This window comes from Phascolarctos cinereus, unplaced genomic scaffold, assembly GCF_003287225.1.
Source record: "Phascolarctos cinereus isolate Bilbo 61053 unplaced genomic scaffold, phaCin_HiC Scaffold_3;HRSCAF=262, whole genome shotgun sequence".
In the NCBI taxonomy this organism is placed as follows: Eukaryota; Metazoa; Chordata; class Mammalia; order Diprotodontia; family Phascolarctidae; genus Phascolarctos; species Phascolarctos cinereus.
In genome coordinates this window covers 45,290,824-45,312,524 of record NW_027555736.1, presented here as the reverse complement: position 1 = coordinate 45,312,524, position 21,701 = coordinate 45,290,824, and the positions used below count along the sequence as shown (strand labels likewise).

The window sequence follows — 21,701 nt, the reverse complement described above, 5'->3', positions numbered from 1 at the left end:
CTATATTCAGCAGGATATAGCTTTCAGATTTAGAAGGGACCTACGAAAATCTAGCCCAGGGGTGGGCAACTTTCAGCCTTGAGGCCACATGTGGCCAGCCCTCTAGCTCTCTGACTGAACCCAAACTTCACAGAACACATCCCCTTCATAAAAGGATTTGTTCTGTAAAACTTGGACTCAGTCAAAAGGCTGCACCCAAGGACCTAGAAGGCCACAGTTTTCCCACCCCTCATCTAGCATTTTGTAAACTGGAAAACTAAGATCCAAAACAGTGCAATACTTGCCCAAGGTTACATACATAGAAGGTATCACAGCTGGGATTGGGACTCACCTTCTGGCTCTAAATCTACTGCAATTTTCACTAAACCACGGCATCAGCTAGTCAGACAGGACACCTCACCCCTCAAAATACTGTGGTCAATTGAAGTTTTCCTTTAGGCATCATGTGAGAGTATAATAAAAATACCTCAGTTGTCTAATAAAAAAAAAATCATACAACTCTTTTTGCATAATCAAGTTTCACTTCTTTCTATACGTGTCTGGTCCCCTGGCCGCTTTATTATAACTTTTATATGTATGCCTACTGTGTGTCTGTGCTATGCTCAGGTGGTCTGCATTTGTGGGGTCATTTCATGCACTGCTGACTTTGGAGTTAGGAAGGTCAGCAAGTGAGTTCACATCTTGCCTCTGAAATGCACTGCCTTTGTGAAAGAGGCAAGTCACTTATCTCTCAGGGCTTCAGGCAGCTTTCTAAAATTCTGAATGGCAAGAAGGTGGCAATCTGCACTTCTAGAAAGCATTCCCTCACTGGGAGTTCCCTATGTGAATGAAAACACAGATCCAGTTTTTAAAAAGTCCTCATTTTAAGCTCAATGCCACATATTGTTATTGCCTCAACCTATTCACATCATGAATTGCAATAATTCCAGTATCTGAAAAAATAATCACAAATATATTTCTAAGAACAAAATTTTTTTCTGACATTTGTTTTCTGAACTTCTAAAACATTAATGCTCTGACTTTACAGAATGCTATTTTCATTCTAGAAAAAACTTTAAAGATTATCTATCCAATCCTCTTATTTTAGAAAACAGGAAATAAATTCAGAAAAGGTTAACAACCACAACAACAGTATCTATTTATATATTACTTTAAGGTTTGCAAAAGGCAAAACCAGGCCTATAACTCAGGCCTCTTAACTGTTTTCAAGTTACTACACTACCTTCCTGGAAAAAATAAAAATAAAAAAGGCACCAGAAGTTGTACAAATGACTAACAAGTCAGAAAGCAGCAGGAGTTTCGAGCTGAATTTTTTTTCAAGTCATTTTTATTGTCACAAGAGAAGTCAAGAAAAAATAAAAGTGAATAGAAATGTTGGAATTTATGGCTTAATTTAAGTCTAAACTATCACATGCCATTAACTTTTTAGTTTCCTTAAAAATATTCCAGCAATTACTAACAATTTCCTGCTTCCTAGCCAAGTTTCAATCCTTTATTATTCATTTATTCCATTCCACATTCAACATTAATTTCAAATACTATATGGAATTTTTGACACATTGCTTCTACAAATAAAAATGATGTGATGCTCGATGTGTCCTTATCTACTTTGGCCATAATATCCTTGAAGTCACTTAACGAGCTAATAAAATATGAATTTCCTTTACTGAAAACATGTTGATGATTATAGACCTATAGTTTTCGGTCTTTATCCAACTAATTACAGAACTGGCAAAATATCCTATCTGATGGGAATAGTACAGATTAAAGTATATAGACAGACAGACAGACAAGCAGACATATGCATTCACTCTTCATATTCCACTCTTGTATAAAAGTCCATTCTTTATTTTAAAACTACAGGAATGGTTGCTAAATAAAAAATAAATAAATAAAAGGCCTTAATGGACAAATAGCTATTTTATCTTTTTGCTAGTAACCAACTTTTAATATAGATGGCAATTTTAAGCATTATAGCTTTATAAGAGAATCTATTTTTAAAGGACATCATAATAAATACAAAGATTCTGAGCATAAAACAATGATTTCATATTCATAGTCATTAACCAATGTTTTGTGAACTTGGCAAAATAAATACAAACTATGATTATTAGTACCACTACTTTATATTGGTGGTAAAAATATACATTTCTAAATTCTGCTAACTATTAAGGATCATTCAGGAAAAAGGAAAATATTTTAGGAGGTAGTTGCAGTTTCATGAAAACTCACAAATAGCAATTAAAGATGAATTTTGAAAGTCATTTTGAATATTAATGTACATTTTTCTTTTTTAAACTGCTTCTAAGCTTACATTAGAATATCTGAAGCCCCATCATCACAACTTCTATTTTTTGGTTTAACAACAGATTAAATTTTGGCATATACAACAAATAAGTATAATTATCCTTATAAAACAATACAGATTTTAAAATATTCTTTACACTGTAAGTTCCAATATTTCTGTTCACTTTAATTTTTTTCTTAGCTTCTCCTTGGGACAATAAAAATGGCCTGAAGAAAAAGTCAAACTCCTTCTGCTTCCTAGCTTGTTAGTCAATTGTACAGCTTCTGGGGACTTTTCCTCCCAGGAAGGCAGCACGCTCTATTTGGAAAACTTAGGAGACCTGGGTTACAGGCCTGGCACTGCCTTTCTGCAAACCTTAAAGCAGCACACAGACACTGCTGTTGTTCCTGCTGCTGCTGCCGATCTTGTTTCTACTGCTACTAATCTTTTCTGAATCTGCTTATTTCTGAAATGAGAGGATCAGACAGATAATCTTTAAGGTTCTTTCTAGAATGAAAGTAGTATTCTATGAAATCAATGCACTAATATTTTAGGAGCTCACAAAACAAACATATGTCAAAATAAATATTTGTTCTCAGAAATACATTTGTGATCATTATTTCAGATGCTGGAATAAACAGAATTCTTGATGTGAATGACTTTGAGAAAATCATTTACATAAAGAGGTATGCTAATTAATTGGGACAAATAATAATTCTGTTATGGTTTCATTTTGTGATAGCAATGATAATGGCTTCTGTGTGTCTGACCTGGATCAGACCTAAGTGGATTGAGCGGGTTTCCCTACCATTAGCTCTCTGTCAGTTAGGTGCTACGTTTCAGGACACCCATGAGTGTTCCACTGTTTCTTCTGTTTGGTCTTCAAATAAGGAAAGGTGTTTAGAGGCCTCTGACACCTGGAGTGAGGGTTACTGATTCCAGAAGAGAGAAGAGACCAGTAAAACTATTGCAATGAAGAAAAAAATACTTGGCCCCTGAAAGACCGGGATACCAAAGATTATGAAAAGCCCACTTACATCAGTGAAACTCCTTTTTTATTCAAGGTTGTACAAAAACCACTTCCAGAGTAAGTCTAGGTATCTGAATCAAATTTTACAACATCCATTCAAAGACTGTTTTAGAAATTTTTAAACTTTTAAATGGCATGAAAGTCTTGTCACCACTTGGGGAATGATGAACTGTGGCTATTCTGAGAAACAGAATTGCTCTAAAATTACAGATTTCTTGGTGCCAATGGTATTCCACAACACAACTCTGAACCATGCCATATATCATGAGGGGTTAAGAAATTTATCCAAGAGATAGAGAGATAAATATGCTTTAAAGGCCTGGGAACTCACATGACTTAAACTCCATCGAAAACCCATGAGCTATATCTAGAGCTAGACTTTGAAAAATGGATTGCCAAAGGAACACTTAATACACACTGTGATGTGTGGCTTCATGTTAAAGCATGTCAAAATCTTGTTAACTGAATGCCAAATTGTGCAAAACATGTGACCATATCTGAAGGATGATATATTGCATATTTTAAGTTTTTTAAAGATGTAAAAATTCTAAGGTTTATTATGTGTCATTAAATTTAATTATTTTTGCTTTGCTCCAGGTAATCTGCACACACTATACAAATACATGAGTGGCATAGTAAAAAGAGCACTGTGCTTAAGAGTCAGAAGGTATAAGTGTGATAGTGAATCTGCCAATTAGTATGTGACTGCAGACCAGTCGCTTAAATGGAAATCCCATGTGTAGCACTTACATGTGAGCTATTAGTATACTTAACAGTCAATCATATGTGCCTTTAAACCTCCCCACATGTTATTTCTTAGAGTGGGGCTACTTAATCTAAGTACCAACTTGTTTTCAGTAGTCATTCCATGATCTAAGATGACGGCCAATTTGTCTAAACATATGCTGTGAGTGATTAGTCGCTCTATGAATACTGAACAGGAGGGCAGGGGTTCTGCTTCCATGTCAGCATTTATAATTTAGGACAGAAAGATGCTAAAACTTGTACTTTCATATTATTTCTTTTGAATACCATGTATGAAATTACAAAATGACACTACAGCTTGGCTTGTGTCCAAGCATTTTTATTCTCAGTTCAATAATTATTCCCTTCCATTTTTGCTGCTTGCATGTTGGCCAAATATTTATCATGGGGAGGTGACAGCAAACTATCTGTATCCCCCTTCTCAAAAGCACTTCCTCTCAATCTCTACCACCTGTTCTTTTCTAGTTTCTAGTCTACTTCTGATTTTTTTCCTCCAAAACCATCATCCTGTGGGTCACTAGGAGAATAACTTAATTTCTTTAAAGTAACAAACTTAGATCAGTTAATATAGCAAATAATCATGAGGAATGATCTATATGTACATGCAACATGCCAACAAATATTGTCCATGAAATGTTTCTAAAATCAGAAGAAAGCCTCCAACATTGGGAAGATTTTCTAAGAAGGATCATAGAAGCACAGGGACAAGAAGCAGCTGGGTTAGTCAGTGTGGCTGAGTAATAACTTAATACCATCGATAGAACTACCTAACGGTAGAATTCCTGGTAGTATCACAGTTTTACTGAAATATCAAACTACGCATTAACTTTAAGAGTATTCCTAAAATTCTGGACATATTTTTATTACATTAATCAAGTGGAAATGGATGAGAATCAGATATAGGAAGGTAGGATCCAGTCACCTGTATACTTCTAATAGCATCTATAGGTTCAGGGGATGAAATTTCTGATTCTAAATGTATAATATAAAATTTTACTCCTGTCAACTTTTTATTTACTAGATTTGCAGCTCTTTCACATCTTATTTGATTTCTAATATAATGTTATTTACTCTAGATATGATATGAGCAAATTGGGTGTCAAAAGGAAGAAATATCTGATACTTTAATGATTTTTTATAATCTTTCATAGTTTCACAGAAATACATATGGCACAAAAACATGATTCTAATTATTATAGGCAATTATGCCAAAAACTTATGGATGAATAGAAGGCATTCACTTAACAAACATTTATTAAAGGCCTACTCTATGCAATATCAGAGATGTTCCATCAGAAAGGAATCTTAGTGAGATCATCTAGTCATCTGATAGATGTGAACAATGAGACCCACAGAGATTAAGTGATTTGAAACATCAAATTCACAAACTTCTGAAAAAACCATAAAGGACTTATACAAGAGAAATAGCATAACCTGACGCATCACATTTATTATCTTCCACGCATTTCTCCCTCCTATTTGGACTAGGTCATATGCTTTCCTTGACCCAAAGGATCAATATGGTGACTATCACACTCCTTGCTAAGTAATCAGCACATCAAATTAAGTATCCAGGGAAAGGGATACTGCTATCTATTGGTGATAAGACTCAAAGAGTCTTATAATTATGGCGAAGCCTTAGATTTCCACTTTTCACTTTGACAAATACCACTGGGGCTCTAGGGTGGGAGACAGAGATTCACATGAACTTTTTCCAATTATTTTTTAAGAATGACTAGGTAGATAGTAAGTAGATCTGGCTGACCATAATTAGGGCTCCTAAAACCAAGATGATTAAAAAAATCACAGGGGCAGCTAGGTGGTGCAGTGGATAGAGCACCGGCCCTGAAGTCAGGAGGACCTGAGTTCAAATCCGGCCTCAGACCAAACACTTGACACTTACTAGCTGTGTGACCCTGGGCAAGTCACTTAACCCCAATTGCCTAAAAAAGTAAAAAAACAAAGCAAAACAAAAAAGGTACATGTGGGACAATGTCTCTGCCTCAACTGCATTTTAACAATCCTATCATTATGTAGGAAATTCCAGTACAAGACCTAACTAGCGAGAGCACGCAGGTTTTCAAAACAAAACATCTGGCAGTACTGGGAAAAAGTCATCTTCCTCCAGTCCTATACAATATCCGGATTGCTCTGTACAAGTCAAGTGATCCATAGTAATATCAAAGTGAGAGAGTAGAAGGTCATATTGAGTTTGTGATCTTTTCCCAAGGACTTATAAGGGCTTGGTCTCCTGAACCAATGGTCTAGATCAAAGAGGGCATCCATCTATTATTTCAGCTACCACCGAGGCAATACAAGATCTCTAGTGTATATAGCCTCTTCAGACATGTAAGGAGTTCATCACGTTAGCACTATTCAAACACACCACAGCTGAGATGGACAGCAACCAAGAAGGGGAAGATGTAGGAGTTTTACTGTAAGAGTCACAAAGAGCTAAGCAATGGTCCAAGTGGTGAGGTTTGGCTGATACAGGAATGGGAGGTGATAGCAGCTGCTGCTTTCAAATCACTCAATGTATCAGGCGCACAAGTTTGTGGACATCTTCTTGTCTGGATGCAATACTGTGACAGGGAAATAAAGGTAAACTTAGGTCTTTTTATTCTCTGAATTGCACCAGCTACACCAGTTCTTTCCCCATCCCCTCCCCGCCCACAAATGGGCTATGACTAGAAGTTAAGACTTGATGTGTATATCAGGCTCCATGAGAAGAAGCAGGTCATTAGCCATGTTTACCTGACCTAATTCATTACAAATAGGAGCAGCCAGGCCATCCAAAAACGGATCTACCAGAGTAGAAGTCTTCCATGCCAAATCTTGTTGACTTAGGGTCCAGAAGGAACTGGCACATTCTGTCTTGGTCTCTTTGCCGGCTGAGGCAGATAAATTTGCTTATTAGTAAGCTTGGCTCTAACAGGGGACTCTTTGTGGCTTCCTGAAGAAGTCTCTTCTCACTTGTTTAATAGGGTGTATTATCTGTGAGGCTGAGGTAGCCTAGAATACTGTCTGGTGAGTCAGGCAGGCCACCAGTGCCCATCTGGTCCAGGATATTGAGAATCCCAGAGGAGAAAGTCTACAAACAACTTGCTCTTGGCCAAAAATCCCGGAAAGTTTGTGGCACTCATGATGTAAAGGGCCTTTCCCCCTGCCCTACTCTCTGACTGCTTACAGGCCAGGAATCTGTGGCCTCTGGAGGTCTTAAATGCATTTAAGGCACCCTGGTTAACTTTCCAGAGGCCTGCTGTTAGAGCTCTCTAGTCTCTGGAGCCTCATGTTAGGGAGCTGGCATTATAGTGAATAACTCTGCCATTGTAGCTGTAACTTATCTGTCCTGGGATAATAACGTCATATCTGACTCGAGACCCACCTGGGCAGAAGAGGCAGCATGTGAGGAAGACAGGCCTGGTCTTTAAAAAAAAGAAATCAAACCACTAGGCTAGTTTAGCTACGTCTATCTGCGGAAAACAAATTTAAAAGGGATTAGATGGGCAAGTTAACTGGACGAGCAAGTTGTCAAAGTTCAAAATTGAGGAAGCCTAGAGCTTATTAAGGTACCAAAATTAAGAGAGTCCCAGGGAGCTATTTCTTTGACACAATAAACCTATTTTCCTGAAGCTTAGGTCTGTTTTTGCAGCTATCTGTGAGACTCCCTCCTCGCCCTCAACATCCACCTGCTTCTTATTAAGTGACTCCCACTGAGCTTTGTCTCCACATAACCCAGTTCTACTTTTCAAAATGACTGCTATCTCAAGTGAAAAGATCCCAAACTTAATTCGCTGTCTTCTTCCAAAAACCAGCCCCTTGAGGCAGCTAGGTGGCGCAGTGGATAGAGCACCTGCCCTGAAGTCAGGAGGACCTGAGTTCAAATTCGGCCTCAGACCAAAACTTGACACATATTAGCTGTGTGACCTTGGGCAAGTCACTTAACCCCAACTGCCTCACCAAAAAAAAAAAAACACATCAGCCCCTATTTCTACCAATGGCATTACTTCTCTCCAGAGTCAGTGTACACATAAAACATTAAGAATCACCTTTGACTTGTCCTCTCCTAGGTTCCAACACCAGTCTCCAATTCCCAAGCCTTATTCCTCTCCTTTCTGCCCACACTTTAGTTCAAAGCTTCATTACAAAACATTCTGTGACTCTCTACTGGCTCTGGGAGAAAAAACAAACCTCTCAGCCTGTCACTTGAGGCCCTCCACAACCTGCTCCCTATATACTTTTCCAGCCTTATTTCCTATCATTCCCTTCATGGGGTCTCTGTTCCAGCTAATCTGTACTACTCGTTGCTCCCTGAACTTGAGACTCTAGCTCCCACCTCCAAGCGAGAGAACTTGCATTTTACTCCCTTCTCATTTCTGCTTTTTAGAGTCTTTACCTTCTTTCAAGGCCCGGCTCAGGTACCACCTCTTCTATGAAGACTTCCCAGATTTTCCAGTTTGGTAGTGCTCTCCTCTTCTTAAATAAACTTCCAATCTTTCAAGTATTTATTAAGTGTCCACATACGATCTATATCCATCCCATAACATACTCAGCAGAAAACAAGCTTCTCAAGGTCAACACTGGTTTTCTATTGCATGTGTATCCTCATCATCTAACTCTAAGCCTTAGAGTAATGTAAAAATGTTTGGTTGCTGAACTGGATGGATAATCTCTGTTCATTGCCTTGCGCAGACAACATCTGGAGGACTACGTTCCATTCTAAATGCCCTGTTGTAGGAAGTAACTTGGCAAGCAGGTGTGTGTCCAGAAGAGGGTGACCAAAAATGATACAAGGACTCAAAACCATTTGAGAAGAGGAGCAAATGAAACAAAGCGGGATGTTCAGTCTGGAGATCAGACCAGTGAGGGGCGTAAGAGCTGTGTCTGAAGGGCCTGACACATTGGAGAAGGACTAAAATTTTTTCCTTTGCCTCCAGAAGGCAGAGATGGGAGCAATTGGGGGGGGGGGAAGAGAAGGTAATAAAAGTTAGATGAGTTTCATATCAGGAAAAACTGCTTCGACAATTAGAGCTACCCAAAAGTGGACTAAGATGCTTGTGAGAAAGGTCTCAAAATGGAAGCGAGGTAGCCCCAGAGAAGGCATATTGCAGAGGGAATGCCCCCTCAGGTACAGACAGGAATAGATGCTCAGGGAGCTTTTTCCAATCCCAAGAGTTAGAGTTCTTTATTTATTGTGTCCACTGTTCCTTCCAGGCCCTTAACTACCTTACAATGGATTATCACACATAACCTCCAAACAAAGGGCTTCTTAACCTTTTTGATGCACTGGACTTCCATAGGATAACATACATAGGATTACAAAATTATAAATGAAGCTAATTATATGAATTATGAGTGTATATGACTTTTCTAAATATTCTATCCCCTGCCCACCCTCTCTCTTCTAATCCATCCAGAACTTTTACTGCGTATGCATTTACAGATCAGACACACAATTAATATTTTAGGATATAAAACTTTCTAGGATAAACAAGTACTTGTAAAGTTAGGGGAAAACATTATTGGCAATCCTAGACAAAAAGATATAAAGCACAGTTGTCCATGGATTATTCCAAAAAGCTATCAATCTCTCTGAAAAAATCAGTGTCATTAGAAAGCAGAACTATATCTACTGTTCTTTTCTGTTTAGTTAATAAAGCATTTTAATGATCATGTTTATTATACTGATCTATACTGAAAAGGTAACACATACCTTTTTGTGACCTTTAATGAACTATTCATATACTTGAATTCTATGACATCGTAAAAGAATGAAAAGGCCTCTAATAAGTCAGGTGACACACTCTTACTTCCAGTCTGGAAAACGTGTGCCTGCTGTGCTAAGGAAGCCCTGCTACAGTTATCTCACAGATATCTATTCTCACCACTTCTCAGTTTCACCTACAATTATTTTGAAACTATTAAATAAAGCATGAGAGAGTTTTCATGATGGTGTAAGAATGCTCATTTGGTTCTGTAACAAGATCGATATGAAGGAGAAGTATAATGAATAAAAAAAACAGATAAGCTAAGAGGGTTCCTCTACCCCAATTCAATGTTTTCTCAATCACATTCTAAATGATAACTACAAAAATGAATATAGTCTAACTGTGGGAGGCTCAGGATAAAGGCCTTTCTTGAAAGTCTAGACATCTGCCAAAGAAGCATCTTCCCAAGATTACTTCTTAAGTTTGTCTCTTATCTGTAGCAATTATTCCAGATGTCAAATGTCCATCAGATTTCAGGGATAAAATTTAAAAAATTCATCATTAATTCCTATAACTGAAAAAATAAATTAAATGCCTTATTTCTTCTACTAAAGGGGGGGGCATAAAACAAAACCTGGGGAAAATAGGGGGAAAAAATTGAATAAGTTGCAAAGTATAGATTATGCTTTGGAGTTCAATCTTGATGGGAAAGAAGGCAGCACTGCCTAGTAGTAAGAGCACAGGATTTTAAATTGAAAGGCCTGAATTGGAATTCCTCCTCTGCAAATTGCTATATGACCTAGTTAGCTAGCTAATGTGTACAGAGTATTTACTATATGTCAGGAACTGTGTTAAGTGCTTTACACATTATCTCATTGGAATCTCATAACAACCCTAGGAGGTAGGTGCTATTATTCTTATTCTCAATTTCTAGTTGAGGAAACTGAGGCAAAAAGAAATTAAGTGACTTGCCCAAGGTCACATAGCTGCAGGGACTCCTGATTCCAGGCCTCAGGCTCCGTGCACTCTGACACCCCCTCATGGCTCCACCCTGGACTGCAGGTAAATCCCTTCACTTCTCTAGGTACAAATCTCCCTCCAATTCTTAATCCTATAGTTTCATGAATAGAATTCTAATATTTAAATTAATGCAATGTAAAGTCAGAAACATGTATAAGAATCCATGGCCCTTCATTTTCTTCTCTTCTTAATCGCAAATCCCTTTCAGTTTTTATCTGAAATTTTTATTTAAAAAGTAGGAGCCCAAAACCATTGGTTGTATGGTCATTCTAAGCTACACATTTCAATAAAGAAATTTTATCTTAAACTTTCTTTACGTCATCCCATCCCTGGTTACAAGGAAAGGTTGTTAATGAAACAAGTCATTATGAAAAGACGAACATCATGGGTTTTTTATAACACTGCCTGAAGAAGCAGTTCTTCAGTACCTAAGATACTTCATCCCATCACCCCCGTTCCTTCTTACCATGGTCAAGGATTATTAGCTGGGCTCCAGCCTGTGAATTTCCAACATCATTCTCTGCAATGCACTGATAAAATCCTTCATCTGATTTCACCAGACCCAAAACCTGAAGGTTATGTTCCTTCTGAGAAATAAGAATAAAAACAATTTTATGATTTAATTACTGAACACTACTATAGGTATAAACAAAATGTCATCTAAATTTTTATATTATAGAATGTCTCTTAAAACCCAGTGTTAGCAAAAAGAAAAGCATCCGCAATATTTGTAACATGGATCTGCATCTAAGCTCTGCATCCTTCTTGGGATGCACACAAGGAATACTCTTGGTTGTAGTTTTGTCTCTAGCAAAACAGGCATCAGTATCATATGGCCATATCCAATATCATTGGTGGCCTGACCTCAAAATTATTTAGTAGCAAAATCAAAATACTTTTCTGAAACACTCACTTTAAAACTGAACATAGCTCCCACACATCAGAAAACTATGGCATGTGGTGATTAGCAGGCAAAAATGTCACTAAAGCCATCCAATAAAGAAAGAGATGAAAGAATGAGATGCTAATTCAGCTCTGACAGATGGAATTCCACTTAGTTTAATTTTTCGGGAAATGGCTTCCTATAACATGTTCTGTTGTATATTTCACACACATCATTTTAGGATATAGCCTGTGAGGCACAATTAGGTATGTGATTACAAAGAAAAACATGCCCCAACACTAAACCTTTAATGATATAATTTAGATTTCAAATTATCACTAAGTACTTATGTAGATGTTTTTTACATGTGTTGAGGTATTGTATCAATCTTCAGTGCTAAGGCTTAAAGAATTCTGACATGAGGTTACTCAGGCAAACCAAGAAATATGACTAAGATGATGGGGAGAAGCCAGGGCCACATGACCTTTGGTAAGAACAAAGTCCACTCATGTTTTATTTTGAACTTCTTCCCCTAAAACTGGGTCTATTGGGGGAAGTACATTTGTGCAATACAATAATAATGATAGCGATGCTAATGACATTACTATACATTTATATGGCGCTTTAAGATTTAGTGAGCACATTATTCACAACAATACTGTGAGACAGGAACATAGATTTCTAAGATAAGTTCCATTTTGGAAGACTTGGAAAGAAAACTAAAAGTGAATTGATAATGTTAGCCTACTTCTCTCCTTAAAGAATTTAATACATGTTTAAACAACAAGACATAAAAATGGCAGGAAAGGCATATAATAAATGACATAAGTCAATATACTGAGGCTCAAAAAGGTAAAGCAAGTTGACCAAAGGCATATGGCTTTTAAAAGGCAGAACTGGGATCTGAACCCATTGCAGTATGCTGTCTTCAACTAATATCTGAGAGCCCATTTTGGGCATATGGATTTTGTTTCAATGGAACAAAGATGCTAACATTTTACATTTGTATAATGCATTATTGTTTTTCAAAGTACTTTCCAATAGATGATGAGATGAAAGGGATTTTGGAGGTCATGTAGTCCAACCTTATCATGTAAACAGATGACAAAACTAAAGCCCAGAAAAGTGAAATACTTTGCCTAAGGCCATAAAATTGTAATTTGTGCCACTATTGAAACATGGGGCCTGAAAGGACCAGAGTGCTATGGAATGGACCAAACACTGACTCTCTGAGTGGAAAACTGAAGGCCAGGGCATTGTGATGCTCTACAGAAGCTGAGGCAGTGACATGTCACGAGAGAGAGTGAGAGAGTGAGAGAGAGAGAGAGAGAGAGAGAGAGAGAGAGAGAGAGAGAGAGAGAAGGGGAGAGAGAGAGAGAGAAGGGGGAGAGAGAGAGAGAAGGGGGGAGAGAGAGAGAGAGAAGGGGGGGAGAGAGAGAGAGAGAAGGGGGGGAGAGAGAGAAGAGAGAGAGAGAGAGAGAGAGAGAGAGAGAGACAGAGAGAGAGACGGAGAGAGAGAGAGAGAGAGAGAGAGAGAGAGAGAGAGAGAGAGAGAGAGAGAGACAGACAGACAGACAGACAGACAGACAGACAGACAGACAGACTTTCTGGGGACCAGACCTCCAGGCCACTTCCTGGCCAGCTCCATGCCATCAGAATGTAAGCACCCTGAGGGTAGACACTGTCTGGCTTACTTAACTAGTAACCCAAGTGATTAATTCAGTGCCTAGGAACATCATGAATGCTCTCTCTTTCTCTGTCTAGGATTTTATATAAACATTTCTAAGTCTTTAGCTATAAGTTAATAATTCAAGCTAGAAATAATCTTCACGTGCACACATTGGAGAGCTGAAAACAGCCTCTGAAAAATACTTACCACAATCTTAAAGTAATCACTTGGGATAACCATGTCACCATTCTTGACCCATTTCACAGTTGGCATGGGTTTCCCAGTCACTTCACATTCAAACACAATATCCATGGATTCATGTGCATATATATTAGCAGGCTTCTTCAGGAATTCTGGTGAGGCTTTGAAAGAAAAAGGAAAAGAAGAAATTAATAGAACCCAAAAGAGACAAATGTTGAGTATTCAGCCTACTGCTTAGAGACTGGGAATTTCCATATTTACTCTTTTATTTTACACTGGAGGGTTCCTGAAGCTAACTGACAAGAAGGTAAATTGGCCATAAACCAAAAACAAGAACAGATGTTGGGAATTAATAATACAAATAAAATGAATTATTTGGTACAATCAGAAAACCAACTTTGACTTACCAGGCCTTTTCTACATATTCACAGATAAAATTACTACACTGAGAAAATAAAACAACAGAAACACTTTAAATGCTTTAACAATTTTAAGGAATATCGTTGTCGTTGTTGTTCAGTCGTATCTGATTCTCCATGACCCTGTGGACTTCTGTACATGGAGTTTTCTTGGCAAAGATGCTGGAATGGTTGCCATTTCCTTCTCCAATGACAAAGGTTAAGTGACTTGCCCAAGGTCACACAGCAAGGAAGTTTCTGAGGCTAGATTTGAACTCGGGTGTTTCTGCCTCCAAGCTCAGCACTCTTTAAATTATATTACATCATGGAAAACTTGTAATGTTGTTGTCATTCAGTCATTTCAGTCGTGTCCAACTCTTCATGATCCCATTTGGGGTCTTCTTGGCAAAGACACTGGAGTAATTTGCCATCTCCTTCTCCAGCTCATTTTACAGATGAGGAAACAGAGGCAAACAGGGTTAAGTGACTTGTCCAGGGTCACACAGCTAGGAAGTATCTGAGGACAGATTTGAACTCAGCTCTAGGCACTGTACCATCTAGCTCCACAAAGCTTCTAATACTAAAACGGAATTGAAAATAACCTCATTTTTTCACCTCGAACAATTTCACGTTTTTGGAAACAAGATGGCTACATGGCATGACAGGAATATAAAACACACTGCACAAACTAGTCTGTTGACAAGAGGCCTTTGATAAATAACACCACAGAAGCTTAGTGCCATGGAGGGCTCTTTCATCCTGCCTGGATGTCCCTTCTAGATCACTCCTGACAGTCAATATAGCCTTTTGTGAGAGTATAATATGTACATCTTACTTTTTCAAAAAATACATAATAAATTCACCATGCTAGTGTTAATGCTGCCAGGCTTGTCTTTTTCCTTCTAAACTACCTTTTTGCTTTCTTCCATGTATGTTAAAAAATGCTTCATTTACTCTTTTCTCTTTTTTTTTTTTGCAAATGATCCTCTGTCCTACAAGGGAAAAAACAGACAATCAAAAATGTTTCCCTTCAAATAACACAAATCCATATACTGATCATGTCTGAAAATGTGTGTCAGGCTGCATCGAGTCCCTCACATCTGTGTTAAAAAGTAGAAAGCTTACTTCTTCATCAATCCTCTAGAACTAATCATTGCACAGTTCAATATTTTTAAGTCTTTCAAAGTCATTTTCTTTACCATACAATAGCTATTGTATAAATTATTCTCCTAAAAGTACTCAGTTTACCCAAGTCTTCCCAGATTTCTCTTAACCCTTCCCTTTTGTCATTACTTACATCACAATAATATTCTATTATATCCATATACCATAATTTGTTTAGCTATTCCTCAAAAGAGAGACGTTCTTAAAAGCACTTGGCACAGTGCCTGGCACACAGTAGGTACTATAAAAATTCTGACCATAATCGTCACTACCATAAAAAGCACAGTTATGAATATTTTTGTACATGTAAGTCACAAGACCATATTTAGAGCTGGAAAGAATTTCAGACCATCTAGAGAAATAAAGTGATTTACCCAAAGTTACAGGACGGTATTTGGCAGAGGCAGGATTTAAATTGAAAGTCCCCTTACTGACAATCCCCTTCTCTGTCTCCTGCACCACAGTCCTTTACTTGATCTCCTTGGGGTCTATGCCAAGGAGCAGTGACACTGCTGAAAGGGTAGATACAGTGTGATGACATTCTGAGTAGAGTTCCAAATTGCATTCCAGAATGCTAGGTCAATGTAACATCGGTCATTTTCCTTTTCTGTCTTCTCTGCTAATCTGAGGTAGAACCTCAGTTTTCAAATTGCATTTTTCTTAGGGTTGCTGACAGCATAATTTTCTTCTTTTGAGCAATGCCTCTTCATAAGCTCAGACCATGCCAATGTAAAAAGGCTGCTGGGTGGTGATGGAGAAAGAAGCCTAGGGAGTTAGCAGTTGAGCTCAAGGAGAATTCTAATTGCTAGCATTTAGACAGCACTTGCTTTGCACCAGGCACAGTGCTACATGCATTAGAAGTGAAGAGAGGTCCATTTTACAGGCTCTGGTTTTCTCCATCCCTCGTTTGGTCAAGCACTAGTCCCTTTCCCACTGCTACAGAAGATGTCTCCTCCCTGCTCTTCTATGAGGTTTATGATGTTGGAGCTTTTCATTCAGAGGCAGGTCGGCTGCACAGTAAAGAAAGTGCTGGATTTGGAGTCTGGAAGATTTATTTCTAATCTTGCTTCAGATCCTTGTGGGCTAGGTGTTTTCTAGGTGTGTGATCCTGGGAAAATCTCTTAACTTTGCACAGCTTCAGTTTTCTCATCTGTAAAAATGGGGCTAATGATAGCCCTGACCTCACCTGGTCACTGTGAGGATCAAATGAGAGCACCTGGATAAAGCACCCTGTAAGCCTAAGAACTCAGTGAATACTAGCTCTTCTTAGCCCCATTTTACAGATGGAAAAACAGAAAGCTGAGAGAGACTGAGTGAGTGCCCAGGGTCACCTGTTAACTGTAGTGCATCTTTTTAAAAGTAAAGAACTTGGGAGCTACTGGTTAAAGGAAGGAAATCCATAACTAACACTGTCTTTCAAATTCAAACAAAACATTATTAACATAATGTTAGTTATGTGGTCAGGGCTACGGTCCTGTGACCCTGAAACAAGAGTAAAGTAAGTGGACCCTCTGAGTTTGAACTCATAACAATGGTCTTAGCACTTAATCCAACTGTAGAGAACAAGAACACTTTTGAATGTTCATCTCAAAAGACTCACCAAATTTTTTACCAGGATCCTCCCACCATGTATTTGAAATATAAACCAATTCTTAAACTTCATCCAATGGAGCAGGGATTCAATAACTGTTAGTGATTCATCCAGTGGCACTGATCTCAAGCCTGCCACACCTTCTCATCCTGTGATTCTCGTCCATGTCCTTCCATAAACGCTCCAAAGAGGACTACCTCAAAAACGTTCCCCAAGTTGCTGTTAATGGATACAAAGGGGGCACTCAGGCTGTCCATGTACTATTGTTTGTTCTTACTACACGACCAGTCCATCTGCCTTACTGATCTTCCATTTCTTTTATGCTACTTGTATGCTAATTACCATTTTTAATACCTACATAAACCTAAAATATGTCTCTTCATTGCCCTTTGCAAGATCTATAATTTCAATCTTCAGAAATTGTAGCATTCATGATTTTCATACAAATGGCATCAATGGAGGAATACCAGTGTTAAAACAATGAGTTTTTGTGTCAGAAGCAGCCTGTTATAACTGAAAGCACTGCGTAATTTCCCAAATGCAGTGCAGCCTGGTCTTTTCTTTCTCTTTGATTCTAGGTCAAATTGGACTTATTTCATTTAAAGAATATCTGATATCCCTATGTCTGAAACATTTTTTAAAGTTTTATTATAAAAACTTTTCACTTTGAGAGATTCATCTGATGATATTTCCATAAACAAACTCAATGGCAGTTACTGAAATAATCCATTGATCAACTGTATAACATCATCTGGTCAATATACATTATTCATCTCTTTGGTTTTCAGTGATAGATTAGAAGACCAATCACTTTTGAATGGTCATGAATCTCACTGAGGAGGCTCTGTAGTAATCTGGGGTTTGATGTAATCAGCATGTCCTCAACCAATGGGCATCTGAAAGACTCCCTATAAAGAATATAAGGAATTCTTCTGTGCAGACTCTGCATGAGACACGTTCCATCAAAGTAATGAACACCTCCGGTAAATTTATATCTTTATGTTTCATGTCTTACTTGAGACTGATAGAGGATAATTTCTATCCATTATCCTCTGGGTAATGAGTTCATTGTGCCTATATTGCAGCAAAATATAGCTTTAAAGGCTCTCCAAAATAGTTTCTTTCATGTACATGTCAAGCTCATATAAATACCAATAGTAATATTGATAGCTGGAGAGTTAAACTTTTGCTCTCTCAGAAAAACTCTACTCTAAACCAATACAGTAATTCACCATTTCTTTTCAGGCTGTAGTCAACTACAATGGTACAGCACAAAATGCTATCAGGCTAATTCAATGACTCATAAAAATGAGTAGGGTTTTTTTCCTTATTTATTTTTAAAATTAATTTCTTTATTTTTAGCTTTCAACATTCACTTCCATAAGATTTTGAGCTCCAAATTTTCTCCCCATATCTCCCCTCCCCCACCCCAGGATGGTGGGCAATCTGATATAGGCTCTATATACACATTCTTATTGAACCAATTTTCACATTAGTCATGTTGTAAAGAAGAATTAGAACCAATGGGAGAAACCATGACAAAGAAGAAACCAAAAAAAAAAAAAGAGAGAGAGAGAGAGAGAGAGAGAGAGAGAGAGAGAGAGAGAGAGAGAGAGAGAGAGAGAGAGAGAGATCAAATGATGTGCTTTGATCTTCATTCAGACTCCATAGTTCCTTTTCTGGACATGGATAGCATTTTCCATCGTGAGTCCTTTGGAGTTGTCTTGGATCCTTGTATTGCTGAGAGGAGATGAGTCTGTCAAAGTTAGTCATCGCACATTGTGGCTGTTATTGTGTACAATGTTCTCCTGGTTCTTCTCACTTCACTCAGCATCAGTCCATTTAAGTCTTTCCAGGTTGTTTTGAAGTCTGCCTGCTCATCATTTCTTACAGCACAATAGTATTCCACTTACATTCATATACCACAACTTGTTCAGCCATTCTCCAACTGATGGGCATCCCCTCAATTTCCAATTCTTTGTCACCACAAAAAAGAGCTGCTACAAATATTCTTGTACATGTGAGTCCTTTTTCCATTTGTGTGATCTCTTGGGGATACAGATCTAGAAGTGGTATTGCTGGGTCAAAGGGTATGTACATTTTTGTAGCCCTTTGGACATAGTTCCAAATTGCTCTCCAGAATGGTTGGATCATTTCACAACTCCACCAACAATGCCTTAGTGTTCCAATTTTCCCACATCTTCTCCAGCATTTGTTATTTTCCTGTTTTGTCATGTTAGCCAATCCGACAGGTGTGATGTGGTACCTCAGAGTCATTCTGATTTGCATTTCTCTAATCAATAATGACTTAGAGCATTTTTTCATATGACTATAGACAGCTTTAATTTCTTCATCTGAAAACTGCCTGTTCATATCCTTTGACCATTTATCAACTGGGGAATGACTTGTATTCCTGTAAATTTGACTCAGTTCTCTATATATTTTAGAAATGAGGCTTTTATCAGAGACACTGGTTGTAAAAATTCTTTCCCAGTTTTCTGCTTCCCTCCTAATCTTAGCTGCATTGCCTTTGTTTGTGTAAAAACTTTTCAATTTAATGTAATCAAAATTATCCAAAAATGACTGTTTTTGAAGATGGCAGATAAGGGGCAGCAACCCAGCTGAACTCTCTAAACATTCCCTTCCAATCTGCTTTAAAACAATGCCTCAGACAAACATGGCAATGCCTATAACGAACTGACACAAGGTGAAGTGAAAAGAAGCAGATCACTGGGCACAGTAACAGGAATGTTGTAATGATGATCAGCTGTGAAAGACTTGTCTACTCTGATCAGTACAGTGATCCAAGACAATTCCAAAGACAATTCCACGATGAAAGTGAAGTATAATTTTCTAACTTTATTTTTCTTGTTTTTTTAAAAAAATATGGCTAATATGGAAATATGGCTTGAATGACATCACATGCGTAACTGATATCATATTGCTTGCTTTCTCAGTGGCTGTAGGAGGAAGGGAGAAAATTTGGACGTCAAAATTTAAAAAGAAATGTTAAGTAAATGACAAGTTTGAAAAATACAAAAAAGTTGGAAAATGAGTGCTTTTGTTGGTTAATGATGTCCTCTCAATTGCCTTTTGAGGAATAGTAATACCATCTGCAATTTTTAAAAACTTCTCTGTATCTTCTGGTATTTTGAAAACTGATCCTGTAGTATAGATTTTTTTTTTCCAGTGTAAACTTGGCTTGGTCCAGTTGTTTTTCCCGTTTTCAATTTAAAATTGCTGGTAGAAAATCAATTCATAACACTAGCATTTCACACCTTCAGCCATCTAACTCTCAATTTGTAACTCCTGAGAGAGGCACAATAAATTATGCAAAAGATAATAAACTAATGTCACAGCTTGACAAAACACGTCATTATGCTTTTATTTTCAGGCAGCTAGGTGGCACAGTGGATAGAGCACCAGCCCTGAAGTCAGGAGGACCTGAGTTCAAATCCGGCCCCAGACCAAACACTTGATACTTACTAGCTGTGTGACCCTGGGCAAGTCACTTAACCCGAATCACCTTTAAAAAAAATGCTTTTATTTTAGGGTCAATTAAAAGATACTTACCAAAAAAATTTGGGTTTCAACTACATCCCAATCTTATACCCATAAGTCTTATACCTTATACCCAATCTAATGCTACATTGGTGGTTCTAACTGGCCAAATTTATAAAACAAAAACAAACTAAAGACCAAACCAATAATTCTTTCTGCTTCTTTTCAGGCTGTAACAAAATGTCATTAAGCTAATCATATAATCATATAACTCCTCCTCAGGATCATGTGGGCTCATTGCTCCCCAATGACCCCCCTGCTTCCAAGCTAAGGGGTCCGACGACTGCTTTTCTTCCCTCTTACAACCTTTACCATCACTCATCTATTTCCTTGGAGGATCCCAAATGTGTTTGACCCAAATGCCAGAAATGGGTTAATGAGCAAATGAACACATATGCATTACTACCTACAATATTAGGTAAGAAAAACTACTAGGAGATCTATGAAATAATTCTAGTTCCGTAAGGACTGACATATCATGATAAATCCTGGTAAGTCCAGTATCCTCAGTTTTCTTTCAATGATGACTAGGGATGGCAGAATCAAGATGACAGAGCAGAGGCAGCAACCCAGTTTAATTTTCCCAATATTCCCCTTCAAATAACTTTAAAATAATGTCCAAAATCAAATTTTGGAGCAGCAGAACCAACAAAAGATCAGGGTGAGACATTTTTCCAATCCAAGACAACTCAGGAGGTTAGCAGGAGAGGTCTGTGACACCAGGGTGGGAGCCAGCCCAGAATACATGCAGTGGCAGCACCAGAGGTGGCCCCAGGAGGTGGCTACAACAGTGGCGGCGGCAGCAGTAGCTTTGGGAACCTGCAGCCCAGTGAAGGTCAGGGAGCTGGTCGACTGATCAGAAAGATATCATATAGGATCCTGAGTTGAAACTGGGCACAGAACCCTGTCGCACTGCTCACATGCAGTCCTAGGCCATAGTTCCAGGGCAGAGAGGAGCACCTGGAGTCAATCACATGGAAGTAGGGGCCTTTCCTCGGTAAAGACCAAAGTACATACCAGGAGAGCATCGACCCAGTCGCACCCCCTTAGAAGCACTGAAAACTTGCAGACCCCAGAACCAGCTATGAAAACAGCAGTGCAAAGAAGTGTGAAGCTTGGGACAGTTTTTCCTCACCTTCCTGGTGAGAAAAGCCCAACTTTAACATAAAGCTCAAAGTAAAGAAAGAGGCTGGAAAAACGAGCAAACAACACCAACAAAGAACTTGGCCATGAAAAGCTACTAGAGTGGCAGGGAAGATCAAGAAAATAAATTCAGGAGACAATGACAGGAAAACAACTACAACCAATGCCTCACAGAAAAATCCTAACTGGAACCAGGCCCAACAAGAATTACTAGAAGAGATAAAGAAAGAGATAGGGGTGGTAGAGGAAAAATTGTGACAAGAAATGAGTGTGATGCAAGA

General features: G+C 38.2%; 1 protein-coding gene across 1 annotated transcript in view; it reads right to left on the bottom strand.

Moving 5' to 3' along the window:
* NEO1 (neogenin 1) overlaps positions 1 to 21,701 on the bottom strand; it is a 291,634-nt gene that overhangs the window by 134,932 nt on the left and 135,001 nt on the right. Inside the window, 2 exon segments of the mRNA XM_078150794.1 lie at positions 11,277 to 11,397; positions 13,570 to 13,724. Of these exon segments, the coding sequence (XP_078006920.1) occupies positions 11,277 to 11,397; positions 13,570 to 13,724 (276 nt within the window).